This window comes from Pelodiscus sinensis, chromosome 6, assembly GCF_049634645.1.
Source record: "Pelodiscus sinensis isolate JC-2024 chromosome 6, ASM4963464v1, whole genome shotgun sequence".
NCBI classification, from domain to species: Eukaryota; Metazoa; Chordata; order Testudines; family Trionychidae; genus Pelodiscus; species Pelodiscus sinensis.
Genome location: NC_134716.1, coordinates 58,889,751 through 58,914,595, shown reverse-complemented (window position 1 = coordinate 58,914,595; position 24,845 = coordinate 58,889,751). Strand labels below are relative to the sequence as shown.

The window sequence follows — 24,845 nt, the reverse complement described above, 5'->3', positions numbered from 1 at the left end:
TTAACTTTGTAGTGTAGACATACCCTCAGAGAGCAGTGGGGGAGGGGGCGCAGAGTGAGCAAAACTGCTGTGGGTGTGGCTAAAGAGGAGATGTCCAGGGGAAGCAGGAAGGAAGAGTTGAAGGCAGAAGTGATTGGGAGGAATTGCAAGGAGAGAGAAGCTCAGAAGAGGTGGGATATTAGGGAAGGGAGGTCAGAAGAGAGAAGCATGAGGAATAGGACCCAAAGGGAAGAGACTGCAGAAAAAAGGGGAGATGTAAGAGAATGGGATGAGGAGAATGGGACAAAGAACTATGAAAGAAAATGTGATGGGGTGTACAAACCCCACAATGGGCAATAAAGTATTAAGGTATTACCCTGGACACAGGTAGCTCTGCTTTGCTGCACCTGTAGAAAATGTACCAGCTGGAGGAGAAGTTAAAAGGCAGAAGAACAGCCCTCTTGGTGGAAGACTAGAGAAGAAAGTAGATCTGCAACTCCAGCAATGGAGAGCTAAAGGAAAGGCAGAATTTCCCCCCCTAACCCCTGCTCAAAGGCCCTTTTCTGAGAGAAGGGAGGCTGCTACAGAGTGTGCTACCCCACTGCTCCCTGTCATATGAATTCTGGGTTGTGTTAATTCCCCTTGTTTTGTTTGGACCACTGCGGTAGGAGAAAATGCTAAGCTTGATCTGGCCCAGAAGGGAGGACCACACCACATCACAGGAGGAAGTAGCTGCTGTCCCAACAGAAAGGAAGCTCCCATGTTGCCCAGTTGCTGGAAGGCCTCTTGTAGTGACTGGACTCCATTCACCTCATACCTCAGATTGGGACAGCTCCAACAAGGTGGTGGGAAGTGGCCCAGGGAAGACAGCCTTACCTGCCCCTGCTTGTCAATTCACTGATAGCCCTCAAAGGGCTCTGAGCTGGAGCCTGGTGGAACAGAGGGATCTGGGTTCCCCTATCAACCACTGTCACTGCCTTACTATATATTCTCCTATGCTAAAGAACCCATTACAGCACAGCATTATGGGATCACCAACCCCAAAGGTGCAAAGCTCCTGAGTCAGACCATGAGAAGAATGAGATGTGTTTTGTTTTTGTTTTTTATCTTTGATCACACCCTGTTCACCTCCACAACCTGTGTGGCTTTGTCCTCTGTTTAGAGAGGCAGTTGTCTAGCCCCTGTTTCAGGAACTCTCATCTGATGATGTGGAGCTTCTAGCTTCTTCCAAAACCCTAAAGCTACTTCTACACTGGCATGATTTTGTGCAAGAACTCTTTTGCGGAAGAGTTCTTGTGCAAAAACTCTGCCAGAAGAGAGCATCTACATGGGCATGTGCCTTTGCACAAGAGATGTGCTTTTGCACAAGAGCATCTATGCCAGTGTAGATGCTCTCTTGCGCAAGAAAGCTGGGATGGCCATTTTAACCATAGGGCTTTGTTGCGCAAGAAATTCACGTTGCCAGTCTACACTGGCCTCTTGCACAAGAACAGTTGCACAAAAGGGCTTATTCCTGAGCGGGAGCATCATAGTTCTTGCGCAAGAAGCCCTGATTTCATACATTAGAATGTGAGTGTTCTTGCACAAGAACTTGCGGCCAGTGTAGACAGGCAGCAAGTTTTGGCGGAAAAGTGGCCGCTTTTGCACAAGGTCACCCCAATGTAGACACAGCCTAATTAATTAATTCTGTATCTCTCACACACTTGCCCTTCCCCCAGCCCAGCAATTAATGTGTACCTTTCCAGCTCCCAAAGTTGAAGGGGGAGGTAGAAGTTATAGGCATCACAGTGTGAATGGAGCGACTGTAGGTAATGGAGTGTGTAAAGGCTTATGTGTATCTTGTGTGTATTTGGAGAGGGCAGTAGGTATAGAAGGGGATGCTGAGTGGGGTGGGGTTGCTTATGCCTGAAGATTGGGGAAATTCAGTTTTTCACCACAGAAAGGCGGCAAGGAGTGTTAGCTTCCTTTTTATTTCTCACAGCACTTTGTTAAAGTGAGCAAGCTTCAAAAAACAGGTATCTATTATTCTGACCTCCCACGAACATGGGTTTCTGGGTACTTGCCTCTCCCTCACTATACCCAGCATCATCATCATCAGCAGCAGCAGGCTCTATTATATAACATACTAATGATCTCCTCTCCCTGTTCTCAGCGCAAAGAGAGATGAACAGAGGAAACACCAAGAAGAGAGAGATTTGGACTGGCTGAGAGTGTGTTAAGCAGGAGCTGCTTGGGGTGCAGGTTGCAGAGGCAGATGGGGCAAGGCACTATGTATTTGTGTGTGCATGGGCTGCAAGGTAATGGGGTCAAATAGCTATTTGGAGTCTCTGGGCCAAAGAGCAGATGGTTGTAGATACAAGAAGGAAAAGTAGTGGAGGAGGAAAGAGGAGCAATTTTCTAAAGAAAAAAAAGAAATGGGGTATTTGTAGAAAAAGGAACCTAAAAAGGGCAGAGAGTGAGATCAAAGCCTAGGGTAAATGAGTCCAGGAAGAAAATCAGAAGCAGGCAGCTGAGGCCACTAAGAATGAAAGACTGCAGAAGGAAGAAGAGATCCAAAAAGGAAGCTGGGAGGAGTATGAGAGTGATTATGAGGAGAATTACACTGTTAGTGATAGAAGAAGAGGGATCCACAGATGTGAGTCCTACCTATGCTATAATATGTACCATGCTTGCTATCCAGTTACAAATCAGTCATACCACTGTTATTAATCCCAAACAGCCCAGTGTTGCAGAGGATATGGGACCACATCCTGTCAATTAACCTTGTTGAAGTCTTGATATATTGCAGGTGTCACAAAAACTGCTAATTTGTTCTCACTTGTCCTTCACTTTGGGGTCAAATCTATTCCCCTATTCTGGAGGACAGTTTTGTCCAATCATGGTTCATTAATAAACAACTTTTTAAGGTAATTCAAGCTTGTGCCAGTAAATATTTGATTGTGAGTGATGGTTATCAATATTTAATCTAAAATAGAAATTTAAACAAGTGAAAAAACTACTTTTTAATTAAATGTCCATTTAAAACAAAATTGCTTTCCTGGGTATTAATAAAATTAAATCAAAGATCTTTTTCTGCTTCCCACATATCTACTTCTAAGTATACCATCGCATAAATCCCAAATATATGCTCTGAATTATTTTAAAGTGCTTTCTGATTTCTTGTGAAATTCATTATTTAAGTATAAATGTGGGTGTTGAGAGGAAAGTGATGGGGGAGGAGATGCCAGTGCATGTGTGTGAAAGTGAGAAATGGTAGGAGTCAGAATAAGGAAGGAACTATCTTAACCATAATTTTCACCCAGCATCATATAAAGAATATCAGGCTGCTTCCTTACTCAAAATCTATTCCCTATCCCAAAGGAGTTTCTACCAAAATGATATTCAGAGAAATAGTTAAGTTCCATGCAAAAAATGTTATCTTTAAGAATATAAGAACGGCCATACTGGGTCAGACCAAAGGTCCATCCAGCTCAATATCATGTATCCTGACAGTGGCCAATATGTGTAACTCTTGGATTTGCAGTTACTGGAACATTAATCAGTTGATAAGAAATAATTCTTGATGGTTTTTGTTTTAAATGAAAGTATATTTAGATGGTGCAGGAGTTTTCATCAGAAAGGCTAAGTCTGATGAAAAGGAAAAAAACCAAGCTGTTTGTGGCTACTGTTAAAGATATTGATAGCAGGTGAGAAGCAGTGTTTCTTATTGGCTGTCTTATGTCTCAGTGAAAGACACACTAAAATAATTTTGATTTGTGATGTGTAAACCCACTTCTAAATGTTGTTCCTTCAAGAGGAAAAAATGTCCTTATGTTGAGCTGATTTTTTAAGCAGAATTAACAGTCCTTGGGATTTTTTTGCACTGCATTTCCAACAAGGCACATACAGTCTCTTGTTTTGGAAATCAGGCTCATTAAAATTGTCCCATGGCTCTACAGGTGCTTACAATTTTTTTCTCCTCTTTTTTTTTCTCTCCATAATGAGCATCATTAATTTGAGAGGAAAGACTTAGGAGCCAGAAATGTGGGGGAGAGGAATTAGAGCAGTAGGGAATGAAGACACGGAAAGGGCTAAATTAGAACACGGAAAATGTAATTTGAATGTTACACATAGTGTTATATCTTTCATTACAGGATGTGAAAAATATAAGTTAATAGATTATTTGTTAATGAGATAAGAAACTTGCAAACTAATTTTAAATACTAAAAACTGCTGTTTAGTTTCTTACAATTCCCATTTGGTAATTGCTATGGAACGCTGAATAGCAGACTGTGCAGCAATGCTTATTAAAGCACACCTCAGCTGCGCCAGTGGCATTAATTGGCAAAACACCAGTCAGTTGTGTCTTGTTGTTCAGGCAGCAGAAGCAATGAGAATGTTTCAGTGCTACAGCTAAGTTATTTTTTATGTTTATTTAATTTTACTGGGGAGGGTGTTGGGATTGGGGAAGACTGAAGAAAACACATGGAGAAATTAGATAGTTCCATGTGCCTTCAGAATAAAGTCTTTCTAGTGCAATGTAAACATCCATCTACATGTTTTGTTAGTCTTTAAAGTGCTACCAGACTATTTGTTGTTTTTTATGTTTATCCTGTACAGAATAACTCGGATACCCCTCTGAATCTTTTTAAAAGTCATACCTACCTGCATAAACAAGCAGAGTGAGGTGATAGTAATCTAGTTTCACATCTGAATGATGTTTAGATTATAGCTCCAAAATAAAACAGGATATTCTGTATCCTTTAACTTAACTTGGTGGGTCATGAGCCTGCAAAACTCCCATCTACCCTTGCTGAAAATGGCCACAACAAGACTGGTTAGACTATGGGTCCTCCAAAAAGGTTGGGTGTTAGATCAGTGATCTGGGCAACAGAAGGCCTTGGAGCATTTTGGTAGTTAGGCTGTCCCAGCACAAGTCAGGAAAGGAAAGTTGCCACTTCATGCTGTCTGAGTCCCCTGAAAGCCTAAGTCTCCTTCAATAATCCAGGGGACAGAGGATGTCATAGAGAATGAGACTGAGGTTGGGTGGGCGGGAGGAGGTTGTAAATAGGTAAATGGGAGTAGAGAAGAGTAGCCCCATGACTGTTAGAGGAAAGCCAAGAAGCTTAAAAGAATTTTAAACAACCTGCTATTTAGAAATATTGTTGTTTATGTATTAAATAGTTTATGTGCTTTCCTCCCTTGCTCTTTATTGTTAAGGACATCTGTATCACATCATGCAAGACATCTTCATAATCCTGCATGCTCTTTCATGAGAAAGGGGGTGAATTTGTGTTATTTTCAAGATTGCAAGTTGTGCTTACCGTGATTCAGGTGTCATAATTCATGATCACTTACATTGTTTCAAAAAGTTAAGACTTGTGTGCTCTGGCACTGTATATACTTAATAATAATGGAGTGGAAGAGTCTGACCTAGAGGAAAATGATCAGTCTGAGGTTTCACACATAAAACACTAAATTCAGTTTTAATTGTTCAACTAATCTACCTGATAACCATTGTTTCTTCCTACTCTACATTCAGAGAAAAATCTTAATTTTCAGTTTGAGACAGCTTTCCTCTCAAATTAATTGTATTCATTATGGAGAATAAAACCAACAGATTCACATTGTAATTCCTTTTCTCTCCTGTTATTGTAGCAAGGATTAAATTACAGTCACGAGCACTTCGGAGATTTTATAATTTTTCCCCAAGAGGGATTTGTGGTTTATTTTTCACGACAAAGGAACCCAAATGCAATACAACAAGACTATTCACATAGTGTCTTTTAAATCTGCTTGGTAATCTATTTCCTCTACATTTTATGTCAGCACTTGATTGTAATAATGGTCAAAAGAAAGGAAAATAATATAAAAATAAAATAGGATATTGTATATCTTTAAGAGGTTAAATTAACTTGCTCTTAGGCTGAGCTGTAGTAAATGCCTTAAAGAGGGAATGGATTGAGCTAATGAAGATTGTGCTGGATTTACCATAACTATTTGTTTGCACATAGATGAGAATTTAGCATGATAGCAGTACACTGAGTAATGACCAGTATTTATAATTCATGAGGTTTTCATCATCTTAAATTTGTTCTTTCAAAGTGATAGGGGAAAATGATCGGAAAAATGACAGAAAAAAATCATCCTTGATCTCAATATACTGGAAATTTGAAAAACTCCCGAAAGCGTCAAAATCAGTGTGAATTGTTTCTTTTGGTTTAATTGTAAACTAAACTATAAATCAAAAGCAAAAAATGAAAGTGTGATGAAATGAAGAAATGAAGTATCAGATCCAAGTTTAAATGGATTTCCCAGTTTTATGTGTTGTATGCTAAGTACTTAAAAGGACTGTAAATAATGAGGTGAGGATGAGGTCCTTTAAGACTTTTACCTGGCATTGTCTTCAGTGCTATCCTCTTGGGACCATTATTTTGATGCTTGGCTTACTATTTCAGTCACTCTGGGGCTGATGTCAGGATCTCACTATCAGAGCAGTTGTGCAGCAGTAAAGGTAATCTTTCTTCTGTGTGCCAGGCTGTTTGGTGGGTAAGTACACTTTAAAATTTTGGAAAACCTTTTTTCCCCCTCAGTAACTATTCTGAGTTGGAAACATAATCCTTCAAACTGCAGTTTGCCTCTCCTATTTGTCAAATGAAACCCAGAATAATTATACAGATCATCCTGCAGAATTCAAACCTAATTAAAAGGCCTATCACATCCTGCTGTGGCAGAAATAACCAGAGAAAGGATGTATGGGGACAAAATATCAACAAGGAGCTTATTGCAGAGTGCCCACCTCGTTGTTCTGTTGGGAGATGGTAAGGGTTGCTTTCCCTGTTCTTCCCACAGAATGGGCCATTGTTCTGTCTCTACATCTTATGGGTTCTTTGGATACTGTCAGACCCTCAGGAGGCAAGGGCAACCCTTGCATATGTTTTCTGCTTCCACCCTGGCTCTGGAGGCCCCTCCTTGACTCAGGAAACACAACTCTATTTGGAACTATGCTGTCAGGGAACCACTAAATGGCAGCTCACCCCCAGAACACCTCCCCTTCCTTCACACTCTCATAAAGCATTTCCAAGTGCAAAGAAGACTATGGAAAAGTTATTTCATGCTCATGCGTGATTAAATGTAAGTCCTATTTCCTGTAGAGTTTGAGAGGTGTGATGTATGTGTGACATCAGCTGTTGATCCCTGGGCCCACAGAGATCTCTGCAGTTTTGAGGATAGGAGGAAGATGGTGTTACACAAACATGAGTCCAATCTATATTTGTGTGGGTTGGGGGTAGATCTGTGAGGAGGGTCTCCTCTGTACTGGTCCAATGACAGGAGTGTTCAGGCTTACATAGTTTAAGCTAAGCTCAGGCCTGATTTATACCAGAACATGAAGAAATGTTAAGAATCTTGTCAATAAGCAATTTCACTATGAAACGCGGCAACCTTACAAAATGCACGTTCACAGCGAAGAAATACTTATTCACATCAAGCTGTATGCAAGACCAATATTTTGAGAGGGAGGTGAGATAATAGGCGGTGGAATACAACTGACTGCTTTCTTTGTACATGCAGATTTCAAAATGGAAATTCAAAGGGACATTAATACTCCCTGAAACAACATTAACTCTGGCTTGATGTGCTAAAAAGTTGTGCCTGTACAAAAGAGGGGTAGAGGGGTTTGGAACACGCAGAGGAAGAGACCTTCACAGGAACAGGACAAATACTCCAGCAGTGCATTGCTTCTTGAGAGTTTTTATCCTCAGTCCTATGTAGGCCTCAGTATCCCTTATCCCACTTCTAAAGGAGGGAAACTAAGTGTGGTGAATCTTAAGGACCATGAACCTCAGTGTTCCTTGGTCCCTCTGTGCCTCTTCTGTGAATATCTCTGCTGCACAGTACAATTTGGCACTTTTATTTTTAGAATTAATAGAGGACACGGGGATTTGTACTTTTTTGTAGAAGACATTTTCTTCTTGATGTGAAAAAAATGCCAAAATGTATTTCTTTAAGGAATGAGACAGTCACTAGTGGAGTGGAGAATTGCTTGCTCTGACCCAAAGTCACAGAGCAGATCAGTAATACAAGTGGAGAATTGCTATCTTGTTCAATTTAGGCCAATGTTTCAACAAGTGGGTACTGTTTTTTGGTGGATGAGGAGAAACCATTAAAGCCCCATTTTCAGAGATGCTGCACATCTATAACTTCAGCAGAAGTTGTTGGGAGCTCTGCATACATAACAACTTTGTAAATCAGGACAATAGTCTCTCAAATTGGGCACCCAAAATTACTGGCCATTTGGGAAAATTCTGACTTTTTAATTTCAGTATGCACCATAATGCAGGGAGAATACTTATCTACCCGTGTGAAGTGCTTTGGATGAAGGGGTGGAATTAAAGGGAAGCATGGTGAATTCTGACTGGGAATTCTAGCCCTAATATAAACAAAGGGCTGACCTTTTCTTTGATCTAGACGGCATGGGTTTTCAGTCTGGGGTGGGAATATGAAGGCATGTCAGGGGATTGAAACCATCCTACATATCCCATAATGGCAATGGGCAGAGGCCTGGGAAAATTGGAGGGATGTTCTGAGGGAGGGGAAAGAGGATCCTGGTATGGAAAAAGCTGAGATTAGAACTGCTGAGTTAGAAATCTGGCAAAGAAGCGACAGCTCCTTTTGTTCTTTTTCACCTCCCTTTCACCTCTCTGTAAGGAAGCCTCTCAAGTGCTTTATGGGCTATGCCGCAAGTTTTTCTTCTTGCCCTGCAGGGGGAGCTATAGGCAGGGAGACTTCAGGCATCTGTCTTCTTGACTGGGCCTGTCAGCTCCCTACCTCTCTGCAGTCACTTATAGAAGGAAAATAAGGCAGGTAAAATAGAGCAATCCTGTCTGCACCACTTCCCACGCCTGCCCCCAGAGAAGGGGCCCAATAAAGATCTTTTTTTTGGGGGGGGCGGGGGGAGCTCGAGCAATATGGAGACAGCCACCTCATAGCGGACGCGGGGGGAGGGGGTCCTTGCGAGACTGTTGCGGCAGGATTTGGGGGGGAATCAGAGAGACTGTCCACCACCAGGAGGAAATGGCCTGAGACACCCCATATAAAGGACTTAAAAACCCTCCGAGTGTGAGAGACCCATAGTGTGGGGCACCCTGGGAGAGCCATGAGCAGATTGGGGAGCCTCATGCCCCTATGGGGAGGTGAAGGGCAGACAGACCCTAGCAGCACACTGGGGAGAGTGCTGAGATGATTCCCCAGCAAGTGCAGGATGGAAGAATGAATGGGAATTTGGTGGAGAATAAGGAATGGTGGGTGGCTGCAAAATGTGTGTTGTAGGGGTGATTCAGATTCATACACTGTGCCCTACGCCTTGATTTCTAAGCCCCTTCCATAGGTGCATTAAGTGGCAAGACCAGCATCCATCATATGCAATTCTCCCTTTATCCTTGTGCGGGGAGAGTTGTCTGATAGCGAGTGATGAAGGAGTGGGTGATGGTGAATAAGTGTATTGGTTGGCTGATTATATCCATGGGTATCTCCTGGTGTTTTATTAGCAGAGGGAGTGATGCATTTTACATTAATCATAACAGTAGACTCCAAGTATAAGCAAAAATAGTGTAAAATGGAAAGGCGTGGGTTTAACAGGCAAAGAGTTTTCATCTCACCCATCATTTAGAGCCTCTAGTACATTGGTGAATTGTTGTGATGATGTCTGGAATGGTAGCATTGTAGCATATATTATCATGGCACATCCTTTGGCGGTCTATGAAAATATGACAAACTATAGCATGCATACCAATTAATTTGCTTACACTGAAAGCTTTTTAAAGAAATTGCATGAACTATGGTACATATGTAGGACAACAGTGACATCTAATGGCAATAGTGATAGAAATGTAGCCGTGTTAGTCTGGTATAGCTGAAACAAAATACAGGACTATGTAGCACTTTAAAGACTAACAAGATGGTTTATTAGATGATGAGCTTTCGTGGGCCAGACCCACTTCCTCAGATCAAATAGTGGAAGAAAGCAGTCACAGCCATATATACCATTAAAAAAAAAATGAACACATATGAAAAGGACAAATCACATTTCAGAGCAGAGGGGGGAAGGAAGGTGAATGCCTGTGAGATAATGATATTAGAGGTGGTGAAGGGTAGATGTCTGTGAGTTAATAGTATTAGAGGTGATAATTGGGGAAGCTATCTTTGTAATGGGTAAGATAGCTGGAGTCTTTGTTCAGCCCCCCCCACCCCCCCGCGGAGAGTGTCGAATTTTAGCATGCATGCCAGTTCAGAGGATTCCCTTTCAAGTGACATTCAAATCTGCACTTGAAAGGGAATCCTCTGAACTGACATTCATGCTAAAATTCGACACTCTCCGCGGAGGGGGGGGGGGGGGGCTGAACAAAGACTCCAGCTATCTTACCCATTACAAAGATAGCTTCCCCAATTATCACCTCTAATACTATTAACTCACAGACATCTACCCTTCCCCACCTCTAATATTATCTCACAGGCATTCACCTCCCCCCCCCCCCCCCCCCGCATCCCCCTTCTGTTCTGAAATGTGATTTGTCCTTTTCATATGTGTTCATTTTTTTTTAATTGTATCCTTTGGTATATATGGCTGTGACTATTTTCTTCCACTATTTGATCTGAGGAAGTGGGTCTGGCCCACGAAAGCTCATCATCTAATAAACCATCTTGTTAGTCTTTAAAGTGCTACATAGTTCTGTATTTTGTTTCATCTAATGGCAAGTTAGCAATCTGTACCTGAAAAAACTGATGCAAGTCAGTAAGTCATGTGGATCTCTAGAAGCTTTGATGAGCGTTAAGAGTAATTTTTCAGTATCAAGAATTAGGTTTCAGAAGATCAATTGTCTCACTTGTAGACTAGTTCCAAAATAGGAAGATTGTCGTGATTGCTTTGTTTGCAAAAGAATAGGAACAATTGTCTGTTTTGAGATTAGATTGAGGAAAACAAGGAGATGATAGCTATCGTACATTTAAATTTATACAAGATGAGTCTCCCAAATCCGGGAGTCTGGTCTGGCACCATCAATGGTAAGGGCCCCGAATGTTGCTGGACCAAGGAGCTCAGGAAGCCAGGAGTGGGAGCCAGCTGTGAGAACACCACAATGGCTGGGCCAGGCAGTGGAACCTCAGCCAGGCTGGGGAATCTGGCCCATGCCAGAGAACCACTGGAATTAGTGACAACCCCCAGCAGCAGGGACCCCAGGAGCCAGGCACTCCCAGAACAGGGAACCCCATTGAACCCTCAGAAGCAGCAGGGCCAGGCAGCCCAGGAGCCCTGTCTGGGAAATCTGGGGATCCTCAATAGCAGCAGGGCTGGGGTGGCCAGATGGCCCTGGCAAGGGAACATTTGGTGGGAGCAAGAATCACTGGCGGCAGAGGAGCGTCAGCTGGGAAGCCCAGGGAACCCCCAGTGCCAGGGAGCTCTGGCAGCAGTGCGCAGGCAGCAGGGTGGGAGCCCAGCCTTGGGAACTCCAGGGAGAGGAGCCTGGGAGTGGGGCAGCCAGCAGGGGATCATTGACCTTCCTTGGTCCAGCAAACTCCCTAGTTCAGGGCCACTCAGGTCCCAAGGGTGCCGGACCAGTGAGGTCCAACCTGTATTTTGCTGAGGAAGGACTGTTGAGTAACTCAGCTGTGTTGTGTGGTGCCTAGGTTTTCCCCATTGTTTTTATAGGAGATTTATAATGAATTTTTCATTAACTGGTGACCTAATGTTCTTTTGAGACATTGAATTCAGGTAAAACTGTGCTAGCTTCATCAATAGTGGTTTTAGGTGCCTGAATTTTTTGATATTTTGTGTGTGAGTCACAGACCAACATTCTCTGTAATATGGAAAATACAGAATATTTTTAAATTGCTAACTTAAACAAGACTTTCCCCAAGATGATGCTTACTAACAGAATTCTAATACAGAGTTAATTGAATCATATTGTATAATAGCACCAAGCTAGTCCTTGAGTCTGATTTGTCTGAAGCCTTCTCTCCAAGGTTGTGACAATTAGGGATAAGGCTAAGAAGAGTTGTGTCTTTTGGGGTTAACAAGATGTCAGAGGAAACTGGTGTTTCAGAGTCTTCAGGTCTGATCGTTTTGGGGAGAGCAGGTCATGGCAGCAGTGAACAAACCAGCTCGGTCTCTGCTAGCACCTAAAAAAGGCCTGCTAATGAGAAGTGTTTTTGATTGGCATCATTGTTTCCTTGTCTGCACCCAGGCTCTTAGAGAGTTGGGAAGACTGAGAGAGCCAAAGAGTTTGCAAACATTTAAGCGGGCTCTGCTTGCAGATCAGCTTCTGCCTGACACCGAGTGGCAGGGGGCTCCTCGGGAGTGGAGCTGGAGCGCACTGGCTGCCAGCCCCGCCCACAGGGACTGTAGAATAGTCAAGTAACCAATAATAATTGTTGAGGTTACTTGACTGTTCAGTTACACATGCTAGGGATGTTAAATATTGATCATCCCACACACCTACTGGGTGTGGTTCAGTGTACCATGTAATGCCACTTAGACCACTTACAGGGGAGAGATAAGAATGAGTGAGCTCTGGCTGTCGAGGCTTATGGTCCCAGGTTTAGTTCTGCCTGTGGGTGTCATACATATCCACCAAGAAAACCATCCTGGGGGAAAATGTGAGAAATAAACATTTCCCATGTTTAAACAGACCTAAATATTTTCTGATAAAGACACTCATTATAGTGTGCTCTGTGTTTAAAAGTTGAAAGACTTTAGATTATCACCTGAAATTTTTAGTACATAAGAGTTGTTAAACGTCTGCATATGGAGAGTGTTCTGTTAAATGTTTGTAGAATAATATCTTCATTGGGGAAAGAAAGCTTAGCTTTCACATGTGAAGAGAAGATGCTGTGTAATAGCTCTGAGATTGAGGTTCAGACATTTGGTAATAATTTTGTTTCAATATTAGGCTTTTAAATCAGTTAATCAGATCTGTAATTTGAATCTATGATAAAACTCTTAAATTGGGATACACATCTGGCTGAATAAACACATTCTCAGACACCTTAACATTTATATGAGGATTAATTATTTTGGTATTAATTTGATGATCTAACTTCAACCCAATGTTTAACTTGTTTGATTTGCTGATTAGGTCTTTATTTGATTCTGATTTGATAGCATTATATTTGTAGTTAATTTATTAATAATAGCTTACCTTCAATATGTTTCTAGGTTTTATATTCATTTTAAAGTTTTAGCAACATCTGTAAAATAGAACCTGATGCTGACACATTTCTTTCAGTGAGTAATATGGGTACAGAATCTCTGAGGCTATGTCTATACTGCAGGCTTCTTGCGCAAGAACTGTTTTGCGGAAGAGTTCTTGTGCAAAAGGTCTTCCACAAGAACGCGTCCACACTTCCATGTGCTTTTGCACAAGAGCTTTCATGGCAGTGTGGACGCTCTCTTGCACAAGAAAACTCTGATGGCCATTTTAGCCATCAGGGTTTCTTGCGCAAGACCTTCATGTTACCTGTCTACACTGCCTTCTTGTGGAAGAACTCTTGTGCAAGAGGGCTTATTCCTGATGGGGAGAGGAATAACTCTTCTGGAAGAAGCCCTGTTTTCCGACACTGTATTGTAAATTTACTTGCGTAAGAACACGCATGCAGTGTAGACACCCAGCTGTTCTTGCGCAAGAAGCCTGCAGTGTAGAGGTAGCCTGAGGGTCTGAGATATATACCAGCTGGTCAATTTTAAAAGTTTGACAAGATCCCTGTAATAAGTCAGTGGTTGTCCCACCTGTATATTTCTCTTTTGATGGTTTTTTTTTTTTTTTTTTTTTTTTTTAGTGTCTTGAAATGAGTGATCATTTGGAAGAAAACACTACAGAGAAAAGCATTTTTGCTCAGGAGGAACCTGCAGAAGCCTGTGCCACTCCAGCTAAGGGATGTCAGCTAGCACAGAAGCAACTGGTAGGACTTCTGAAGTACACTGTTACTGATCAGGGTGCTAGAGCAAATGTGCAACTATAATAAAGTCAAATAGTAAAATGACAGCAATGCAGGTGTTTAATGGAGTGTTCAGAGTTTCCAGCATTCTAGCAAGGGATGTTGAAGGGAAATGGGACAGACCTCTCAACAGGAAGTTATCTTTGTAATTGATTTTACTCTAAGTTCTGGAAAGAATTCCTGGAGTTTGATATTTCAGCTTCCGTTGTCAGCTTCCATTGGTTCCAGTCAGAAAGTTTGTAATATATGAGCAGGTACTGTATTTTAAGAGTAAAACCCAATTTCTAACCACGACATTTAAATGTCTACATGTGGCCAGCTGATGAGATTGTCCCATGATTATTAGAAGGCCAGTGGCTTTAATCTTCAGTACATGATGTCAGCCAGCTTGCAAATAAAAGGCCTTCAATTGACTATTAGATATTTGCCACAACAAGAGAGATTCTGCATAAATTCCCATTCTACTACCAGTGTGGAGTGATGGAAGCCTCCTCTGGGAACACATTGTTCAATTAATATAAATTGTGACTTAAACAATAGTCTGCAGTGAAGATGATGGAAGCTGCTAAAATTCTGCCACTTTTTATGAATTGTTTGCTTTGACTCCTCTACTCCCTCCATGCCTTTCTTCATACTCATCTCAGTCCTGCAAGTTCTTTCTGGCGCTAATGATCATCCATACCTTCTCCTTGCCCTCAGATTCTTCTTGGAGAGATAGGCCCTGGGGAGCTGAGGGAACAGAGGCGGGTAAGAGAACAGAAGGAATGATTCAGATGAGATTAGGACAATGACAGTATTTTCTATTCCATTTTAGGCTACAGAGTTATTACCTTAAAGGTACATTGTCTACACTAGTGGATCTTCATTTTATTGTATAATGTTGAAATAATGCTTTCCTTCAGTATAAAATATTAACTTTCAAAATAATTTTGAAAATTATACAATATCTTTCTTAAAGGTTTTTTTTTTTTTCAGATGTTGAGATGTATATTCATACTGTAGGAACTGTCTAAGAAACTGTAACTTAAGGAATGTAAAATTAGGTTCACTAGGAGAATTTGGAGAAGAGCTAACATCATATAGATGAAGGACTGGACCAGTCAGAAAAATTAGCTTAACACAGGGAAGAACTTATGGTAGGGTTACCATACGTCCGTTTTTTTCCCGGACATGTCCTCCTTTTCACTTCTGAAATCTCCATCCGGACAGGTTTTTTAAATGGCTAAAAATGTCCAGGATTTTGCCCTGCAAAGGGCATTGGGGAGGAGGCCGGGGCACGGGTCTGTCAAATTGAACATTTGGAGCCATGTGCCTGGACCGTTAATGGCTGCTCTGCACATGTGCCCCAGTGCCTGGCAGGAAAAGCACATGGCCACAGTGGTGGGAGCTCTGGTGAGTCCCAGGGCAGATCCAGTGTGTGTGTGGCTGGTTTGGCTCCTCCCATGGAGTCACAGCGTTACCCTCCACCCTGGTAGGTTATGTCCCTGGCTCTGCGGAAGGGGTGGGACATTGGGTTAGAGCAGGCGGGTGGGGAGTGCCTGGTTCTGAGGGGGGGGTGGGTTACAGCAGCGGGACCTGAGGGATTCTGGCTCTGGGGGAGGGAAAGATCATTGTGTTAGAGTGGAACAAAAAACAGGACTATGTAGCACTTTAAAGACTAACAAGATGGTTTATTAGGTGATGAGCTTTCGTGGGCCAGACCCACTTCCTCAGATCAAATAGTGGAAGAAAATTGTCACAACCATATATACCAAAGGATACAATTAAAAAAAATGAACACATATGAAAAGGACAAATCAAATTTCAGAACAGAAGGGGAAGGGGGGGGGGAGGGAGGGGCAAGGTAAATGTCTGTGAGCTAATGATATTAGTGTGATAATTTTAGAAGCTATCTTTGTAATGGATAAGATAATTAACGTCTTTGTTTAAACCTAAGTGTAAAGTGTCGAATTTAAGCATGAATGACAGTTCAGAGGATTCTCTTTGAAGTGTGGTCTGAAAAGGTCTTTGAAGCAGGATGCAGGTAATCAAGTCGTTGAGACAATGTCCTTTCTGGTTGAAATGGCAAGAAACTGTTTTTTCTTTGTGATCCTGTCTAATGTCTGTTTTGTGGGCATTGATCCTTTGGCGAAGTGTCTGAGACGTTTGTCCAATGTACACAGCAGACGGACACTTTCGGCACATGATAGCATAAATTATATTTCTGGATGCACAGGAATATGTGTTTTTGATCTTATAACTCACTTGGTGACGTCCAATAATGGTATCAGCAGAGTGAATATGTGGACAAAGCTGGCACCAGGGTTTGTTGCAAAGGAAGTACCAGGGTTGGTATTAGTGTGGTATGTCCTGCGGTTGTTGGTAAGAATCATCTTGAGGTTAGGTGGCTGTCTATAGAAGACTATGGGTCTGTCTCCCAGAGTCTCTCAGAGTTTAGTATCCTATTCCAGTATAGGCTATAGTTTATTGATAATGTGTTGGACAGGTTTAAGTTGGGGGACTGTAGGTGATGACAAGTGGTGTTCTATTGTTGGTTTTCTTGGGTCTATCTTGAAGTAGATGGTTTCTAGGTATTCGTCTGGCTCTTTCAATTTGCTTTTTTTATTTTTCCGGGTGGGTAGTTGAGGTTTATAAATGCTTAGTAGAGATCCTAAAGTTTCTGGTCTCTGTCTGGGATTAGAGCAGATGCGGTTGTATCAAAGGGCTTGGCTATAGATGATGGATCGTATGGTGCGTTCTGGATGGGAGCTGGAAGCATGTAGGTAACTGTATGAGTCAGTGAGTTTTCTGTAGAGAGTGGTGTCTAATTTTCCATTGCTGATTTGTACTGTGGTGTCCAGGAAATGGATTTCTCGTGTAGAATGGTCCAGGCTGAGATTGATGGTGTAGGTTGTTAAAATCTCTGTGGAATGTCTCCAGTGTTTCTTGGCCATGCATCCAGATCATAAAGATGTGATCGATGTAGCATAAGTAGAGAAGGGGCAAAAGGGGACAGGAGTTGAGGAAATGTTGTTCTAGGTCAGCCATAAAAATATTAGCATACTGTGGGGCCATGTGTGTAGCCATGGCTGTGCCGCTGATCTGGAGGTATAAGTTGTTCTCAAATTGGAAATAATTGTGCGTGAGAACAAAGTTACATTAGTCTGCTATCAGTTTGGCAGTGGTGTCCTCTGGGATAGTGTTTCTAATTGCTTGTAATCCGTCTTCATGTGGGATGTTGGTGTATAGAGCCTCTACCTCCATGGTGGCAGGATGGTGTTATCGGGGAGGTTATCGATGTTTTGTAGTTTCCTTAGGAAGTCAGTAGTATCTCGGAGATAGCTGGGGGTTTTGGTTGCGTAGGTTTTGAGAAGAGAGTCTACATTGCTGGATAAACCAGTAGTGAGCGTGCCAATACCAGAGATGATGGGACGTGGGGGGTGTCCAGGTTTATGGATTTTGGGAAGCAGATAGAACAATCCTGGTCGGGGGTCAGAAGGTGTTTCTGTGTGGATTTGTTCCTGAGTAGCTGTAGGGAGGCTTTTAAGGAAACAGTGTAGTTTCTTTTGGTATTCCGAGGTGGGATCAGAGGAGAGAGGTTTGTAAAATGTGGTGTTGGAGAGTTGTCTGGTTGCCTCCTGGTTATAGTCGGCCTTATTCTTAATGTTAGAGTGGAGAGGCTGAGGGGGTGGCTGGTTCTGGGGGAGGGCAGGGGCACTGGTTAGAGCAGGGAACTGGGTGCTAGAATTTCTGGCATCTTTCCTTCCCTGTAGGTGGGCAGTGGGTCTGTTGGTTAGATTTGGGGGTTCCAGTCTCAGCTCTGTGAGGACTGTGGGAGCTGGTGCTTGGTGGGGCGGGCAGGGGAAAGGAAGGGATTCTGGGAAGCAGGATTCCTGGGTTCCTTTTCTAGCCATGCCACTTCTCCTCTTGGTGCTTCTAACTTCATGCCCCAGGATGGACCTCAGCCAGCAGCCTTCCTGGCACCCCACTCTATCCTCCTGGCCCCACTGCAGCCCAGGCTGCTGGCTGATTGGCGGTGCATGCCTCGGAGTGGTGCGTCGGGGAAGCGGGAGCCTGGCACATGGCATCCCCTCACAGCATGACAGCCAGTGGGGGCAGTGGCAGTAGCAAGACGGTGGCCAGAGCCCTGAGTTTGGCATGCATGGAGACGAGTTTGCTAGCTCCCGAGTCCAGCCTTTTGTGCAAGTGCAGCAGCTGCCTCTGCAACAGCACTGGCAAGCAGTAGGTGTCCTCTTTTTTGAAAGTTCAAATATGGTAACCCTAACTTATGGGCAGTTTATGGGCATCAAGCAACATAGACATGAGCAAGGGGCAGACCAGCCAACTATTAAAATTTGAAAGGGCGTATTACTGAGAGGCAGAAGTCAAATAATCTTTCAGCAACTCTATTTCTGTTAGAACTTCTGTTCTGAAACTTGTTCAGAATTAAAAGAAAACACCAGGGCTACATCTATACTGCGCTCTCTTGCGCAAGAAAATACGCAAATGAGACGAAGCAGTGAATATCGTCATGCCTCATTTGCATACTTAATGAGCCACCATTTTTGTGCAAGGGGTTTTTGCACAAAAAGGAACCATCTACACTGCAAGAGCCATTCTGCCACTTTTCTTCAGGCAGAACGGCTCTTGCGCAAAAACCCCTTGCGCAAAAATTGCAGCTCATTAAGTATGCAAATGAGGTGTGGCGATATTCACCACTTCGCCTCATCTGCATATTTTCTTGCGCAAGAGAGCGCAGTCTAGACATAGTCAATGGCAACATTATATAAAAGCAAAATAATTTAGGAAATGCAGTGCCTGCTTTCGTAATTAGATGGTATTAATGATGTGGTCCAATCTCTCTGACAGCAACAAACGTGCTGAGCTCCCTCTTTCGGTCTTGAATTCACTCTGGCGAGGGCCTTTACAAGAAGGGAGTGATTCTGTGTCCAATGGTAATTTTTCAAAAACTGAAAAAGCCAAGAGAAAAACCACCAGTGTATTTCTGTGGTGAGGTACTACAACAGAGGTGGGCAATAATTTTAGAAGGGGGGGGCCACTTATCAAGTTTTTGAAGTGGCCCTGGGCCACCCTGGAAGAGCCTCAGATAGAAGGGGCAGGGCTAGGACACTTCCGTGCTCCTCTGCCTACAGACCTTGATTGGCCTGAAGGTGGGGGATAGGGTTACCAGGTAGACCCCCCCAAAATACCAGACACACTTGATCGTGGGGAGGACCAGCCAGGAGGGGGCCGGGGCTGGCCAGGAGGAAGGGAGGTGGGAGGCAGGGCTGGAGGAGGGGGAGGTCAGGGGTTGCAGGGCTGGGGGGGCGGGAAGCAGAGCTGGGGGGTGTTGGGGGCTGGACAGGAGGAGGGGTGCCAGAGGAAGGGGGGCAGAAAGCAGAGCTGGTGGGGGTGGTGGTGCAGCCACGGGCCGCAGCCGGAGTCCAACAGGCCGCACCCCCAGCAGGCACTCCCTCTAGTTGCTAGTAGAAGCCGGGCGGGGACAGGGGGAGTGGCTCCCAGCCACTCCCCCCTTCCTGGCTTCTGCACGCAACCAGAGGCTCCCAGCTGGGAGGCAGGCCGCGATTGGCGCTGGGAGCCTCTGGTTGCGTGCAGAAGCCTGGCGGGAGGAGTGGCTGGGAGTCCCCGCCACTGTCCCCTGCCCACCCCGCCCAGCTTTTGCACGTGACCACAGGGCTCCGAGCACCAATCGCAGCCCACCTCTCAGTCGCTCCCCCGCCCCTGCCAGGCTTCTGTCTGGCGCCCAGCTGGAAATTCAGAAAATACCAGACATTGCACATGTCTGGTATTTTCTGAATTTTTTTATCGGACAGAGGGTGCAAATACTGGACTGTCGGGTAGAAAACCGGACACCTGGCAACCCTAGGGTGGAGCTTCTGAAGTCTTTGTCCCCAAATCCCTCCAGAGAGAACCGCCAGCTGTTCTGAACAACTGGTGGTTCCCTCTAGGTGCCAGTGCCCCTGGCGGTGGGAAGAGACTTTGCACGTTTCCCCCGCCCCAGGTAAATCAGGGCCTGGGAGCATGGGGAACAAATGAAGGCTCTCGCTCCCTGCTGAACAGCTGATGGTTCACTCTAAGCGATGCATGCCCCTTGTAGGGCAGGAGGAGACTTCACACGCTCCTCCGTCCCCAGGCCCTGACTGGCCTCAGGGCAGGGGAGCGGCAGGACGTCCACAGGCTGGATCAGCCTGCTTGGCGGGGTGGATCTGGCCCACAGAGGCTCTCTTGCCCATCCCTGTACTACAAGCTGAGCTCTCTGGGTATGTCTGTTCTGCTGCTTTCCAGGCCTGGCTCACAGACTTGCTCTTTTTAGTGTGGATATTGCAGCTTGGGTTGCAGACTAGGCTGTCAGGCCTAGGAGCTGCCATGTCATGCTTAGCCACTTCCTTTCTGTGCATTCACACCTGCATAAAACTGGAGATTTCTGGGGATGCCCTTCTCTGTTAGCTGACAAAATGGGCTTTAGGCATAATTGATTAAAAATGTAATAGATGGATGACCTGTTTTTAAATGGTACTATCGCTACTTTAGTTTTTTACAGTATGCGCCAATCACTCTGCTCTTTTAATATTTACATTATGAAGATGATTAATTGTTGTGGTAAACTAGCAAACATATGGCAGTAAATAAAACAAATTCTTGCTACCTATGGTATTTATAAACTTTCTTCTGTTTGTTCATTCATAGCAGCAAATAGAGCGGCAACTAAAATGCTTAGCATTTCAAAACCCAGGACCTCAAGTAGCCGACTTCAATCCTGAAACCAGAGAGCAGCAGAAGAAAGAGCGTATGGCCAAGATGAACCAAGATTTTTTTTATAAACACAAGTAAGATGGTGCCTTTGATTTATTTAGATATGCCTTTTGAAATTGAGACGTTTACTCAACATGCATAAAAATAAAGGTTTTCATAGACCGTGTTAAAATGTAACTCTTTAGGGGTATGTCTACACTACAAAGTTAATTCCACCTAACAGACGTTAATTCGAATTAACTTTGATAGGCTCTATACTAGTAAACCGCTAGTCGAACTTAATTCAAACTAGCGGAGTGCTTAATTCGAACTAGGTAAACCTCATTCTACGAGGACTAATGCCTAGTTCGAATTAAGTAGTTCGAATTAAGGGCTGTGTAGCCACTTAATTCGAACTAGTGGGAGGCTAGCCCTCCCCAGCTTTCCCTGGTGGCCACTCTGGGCACCACCAGGGAAACTCTTCTGTCCCCCTCCCGGCCCCGGAGCCCTTAAAGGGGCATGGGCTGGCTACAGTGCCCATGCCAGGTGCAAGCCTGCCAGCACCCAGCCAGCAGACCCTGCACCTGGCACGACTAGAGCCAGCCAGCCACCCGCTGCCACCCAGCCCTCCGCCTCTTCCTGGGACCAGGCTGGCAGCTCCCGGGAGCCTGCCCAGGTCTGCAAGAGGCGGGCGCCCGCCTGGTCTAGTGCGGAGATCGTGGACCTCATCCACGACCTCCGCACTAGGCACAGGAAACTGGCTGTCTAGGGCAGGATAGCTGCCAGCCTGGCCACCCAGGAGCAGGTGTGCTTGAAAATCAAGGTAGTCCACTGAGACCCCCGACCCTGAGCTTAAATGGCCGTACTGGGTCAGACCAAAGGTCCATCTAGCCCAGTAGCCTGTCTGCCGACAGCGGCCAACACTAGGTACCCTGGAGGGGATGGACTGAAGACAATGACCAAGCCATTTGTCTCGTGCCATCCCTCTCCAGCCTTCCACAAACAGAGGCCCAGGACACCATTTCTACCCCCTGGCTAATAGCACTCCATGGACCCAACCTCCATGACTTTATCTCACTTCTCTTTAAACTCTGTTCTAGTTCTAGCCTTCACAGCCTCCTGCAGCAAGGAGTTCCACAGGTTGACTATTAGCTTTGTGAAGAACAACTTTCTGTTATTAGTTTGAAGCCTTCTACCCATTCATTTCATTTGCTGTCCTCTAGTCCTTCTATTATGGGAACTAATGAAGAACTTTTCTTTATGCACCCTTTCCATACCACTCATGCTTTCATAGACCTCTATCATATCCCCCCTCCATCTCCTCTTTTCTAAGCTGAAAAGTCCCAGTCTCTTTAGCCTCTCTTCATATGGGACCTGTTCCAAACCCCTGATCATTTTAGTTGCCCTCCCCTCTCCCACCCTCTCTCTTCCCCTCTCCCACTTCCTTTTCCCAGTCTCCCTGAGTTTAGTTTAATAAAGAGAGTTTCTATTTTTGAACACACGTGTCCTTTATTTTGTACATCAGGAAGGGGGGTTAGGGAGGGTAAGTGGAAGGAGGTGAGGGAGGAATGGGGTACGAGCCTCCGATGGGGAGGACTGGGGTGGCTATGCGGGCTCCTCGGGGTGGAAGCTCTCCTGCAGCCCCCCGATTGACCCTCCTCCTCGGATGGCAGCCTGCAGCAAGTGCAGCCGGGCTGATGGCCGAGTGCTGTGATGTGCCGGAAGCACTCAGGGCACTCCAAGCCAGGACTGCTTTGCTGTTCCTCATCGAGTTAGACAAGCGAGCAGGGAACCCCTGAGAACTGTCTGTCCGGGGTGGGGATCGGGTCCCTTTAAGCACAGCCCTCAGCTAGCCTGAGGCAGCAGCTCCCCACGCTCTAAGTCCTAATCTGATGCCCTGCTGGCACTGCTTCCGGCCATCCTTAACCTCGGTTCAGGGTCCACTCAATGTGGACATGCTAGTTCGAATTAGCAAAATGCTAATTCGAACTAGTTATTAGGTCACTCTAGATGTACTAGTTCGACTTAGCTTAGTTCAAATTAACTAATTCAAATGAAGTTAGTTCGAATGAGTGCTGTAGTGTAGACATACCCTAGCAGAGTAAGTTTAGTTTACCAGAAGTTTGACTTATTTTTGTGGCACACACATTACTTGGTAACTGTATCCAATATTATCAGAATTTTATATTGATATTTCATTATGTTGCAAGAGTGTTCAGAAGGAAGTACAGGTTGAACTTTCTTTGTCTGGGACACTCTGGTACAGCAACATCTGTGGTCCAGAAGGATGTTGCTGGACTAGAGAGCCCCAGCCAGAGAGGTTGCCAGGGGCTTGGAGCTCAGACAGCCTGCAGAGGCAGTTGCCTGGGGGCAGGGAGCCAGCCAGGAGATGAGCCCCACTAGCCCTGAAGCTGCTGCCTGCAGCAGCCACAGAGCCAGTGCTGGCCAGGGCCATGGAACCCTAGCAACTGGGATGGAGCTCTGCCGGCCGGGGGAGCAGAGCCACTGCCATCCGGAAGCAGAGTGTCCCTGCAGCCGGAAGCAGAGCTCTGCTGTCTGGGGGCAGGGAATCTCTGTGGCTGGGGGCACAAAGCTGCTGCTGGCCAGGGAGCAGAGAACCACAGCAGTCTGAGCAGGGCTGCAGCCCTGAGTGGAGCTCCACCATCAGGCCAGGGGCAAGGCACTGGCCGGGCCAGCAGCCAGAAGGGAATCCCCGGGACACCCGTAGGTCTGACCTCCCTTGGTCTGGCAAACTCCCTCCTTCAGGACTGCTCAGGTTGAAGGTGCTGGACCAAGGAGGTCCCAACCTGTAGTTGTTCCTGTGCAGATTTTTTTCCTCATTAGCTTAGTTCAGTCATTGAACATGTCTCTGAGGGTCACTATTTTTTTCTCTAACAGAACTATGAAGAAGTATGACAAACATGGCAGGCTGCTTTGTAATAACATGGATTTGTGTGACTGCCTGGAGAAGAACTGCCTGGGTTGCTTCTATCCGTGCCCTAAATGCAATTCCAACAAATGTGGACCAGAGTGTCGCTGTAATAGAAAATGGGTTTATGACAGAATTGAGACTGAAGCTGGTGAAGTGATCAGCATGTTACCATTTTTTGTCCCAGAGTGATGGTTTTTTTCCTAGCTTTTGTAATTGAACAATGATTCACCTTTTTCATTCTTTTTAATTTTTTAACCTTTTTATTAAAGTGAATTTTGGTTTTGTGGAAGGGGCTGGATTGACTTGACTAATGTACCTGTTGGTTAAACTGATAAGAACAGACACTACACTTGATCTTAGCCTTCAAGAGGCTGAGAAGTCCCTGTTTATGGTACTCATGCACCTTTCTCTTTCCCACCAATGTGCCTTAATTCTCACCATTGGGGACAAGTATGTATTTCATTCTCTTTAATACTTAGCAACTTTGCTGAGGCATCTAATAAAGTATTTCCTGAAGCATTACTTTCTAAAATCGCAGGTGTCAGGAATGCTGTAAGCTTTAGGAGGTAGCCAAGTTAGTCTGTACAGGATAAACTTAAAAAACAAAAACTGGTCTGGTAGCACTTTATAGACCAACAAAACAGGTAGATGGTATCATGAGCTTTCGTGGGCACAGCCCACTTCTTCAGATGTGTTTTGAGTTTAGGATGCGCAGACCCAAAATAAAAGAAATAGATTAAAAAGGAGAAGGGGGAAAGAAAAAAAAGGAAGGAGGAGGGCGGGAAACAAGGAGCAGCGATTATGAAAAAATCAAAGGGAAAAACAGCAAGGCAGAATAGGCAATAGGAATGCTGTAATCAGACAACTTCCTTTATTCTCAAAAATAGGATCACATTGTTTTGATTCAGTTTTTCCTCATTTTTTTCAATTGTGCACATATACAGATGTTTGACACACCCATTCTTTTTTGAACGATTCTGCTTATATTTTGCTTCTGATGTGCATGCACTACATGCGGGCAGATAGCAATGTCTTTTTGGGCTGCACATACACCTTCCATGCCCTCTGGTCCCTATAGATGAGGGCATATGCAGCCACAACTGCCCTTCAGTTTCTTTTTACTGTTTGTGCTTGTGAGACAGAATTCTCACAAATTCATGCAGTGTCTGTGTGTCTGCTCGCAGTGTGATTCTTTCCTTGTTTATTTGTTAGTAATTAGTGTTCTAGGTATAGA

The 24,845-nt window shown here is 44.5% G+C and overlaps 1 protein-coding gene across 5 annotated transcripts; it reads left to right on the top strand.

Moving 5' to 3' along the window:
• Positions 1-3,575: 3,575 nt before the first annotated feature.
• ARL14EPL (ARF like GTPase 14 effector protein like) lies at positions 3,576-24,116 on the top strand. Of its 5 annotated transcripts, none has more exons than XM_025190403.2 (6): positions 3,576-3,665; positions 6,417-6,472; positions 13,789-13,911; positions 14,647-14,694; positions 20,635-20,774; positions 23,578-24,116. In XM_025190403.2, the coding sequence occupies exons 2-6, from the start codon at positions 6,431-6,433 to the stop codon at positions 23,798-23,800; spliced, it is 576 nt and encodes a 191-aa protein (XP_025046188.1). In that variant the 5' UTR covers positions 3,576-3,665; positions 6,417-6,430; the 3' UTR covers positions 23,801-24,116. The 5 variants fall into 5 exon arrangements, with proteins under 5 accessions (XP_025046188.1, XP_075788093.1, XP_075788090.1 ...); XM_075931975.1 differs by having other exon boundaries at positions 3,582-3,665; positions 6,417-6,507; XM_075931978.1 differs by lacking the exon at positions 14,647-14,694.
• Positions 24,117-24,845: the final 729 nt, after the last annotated feature.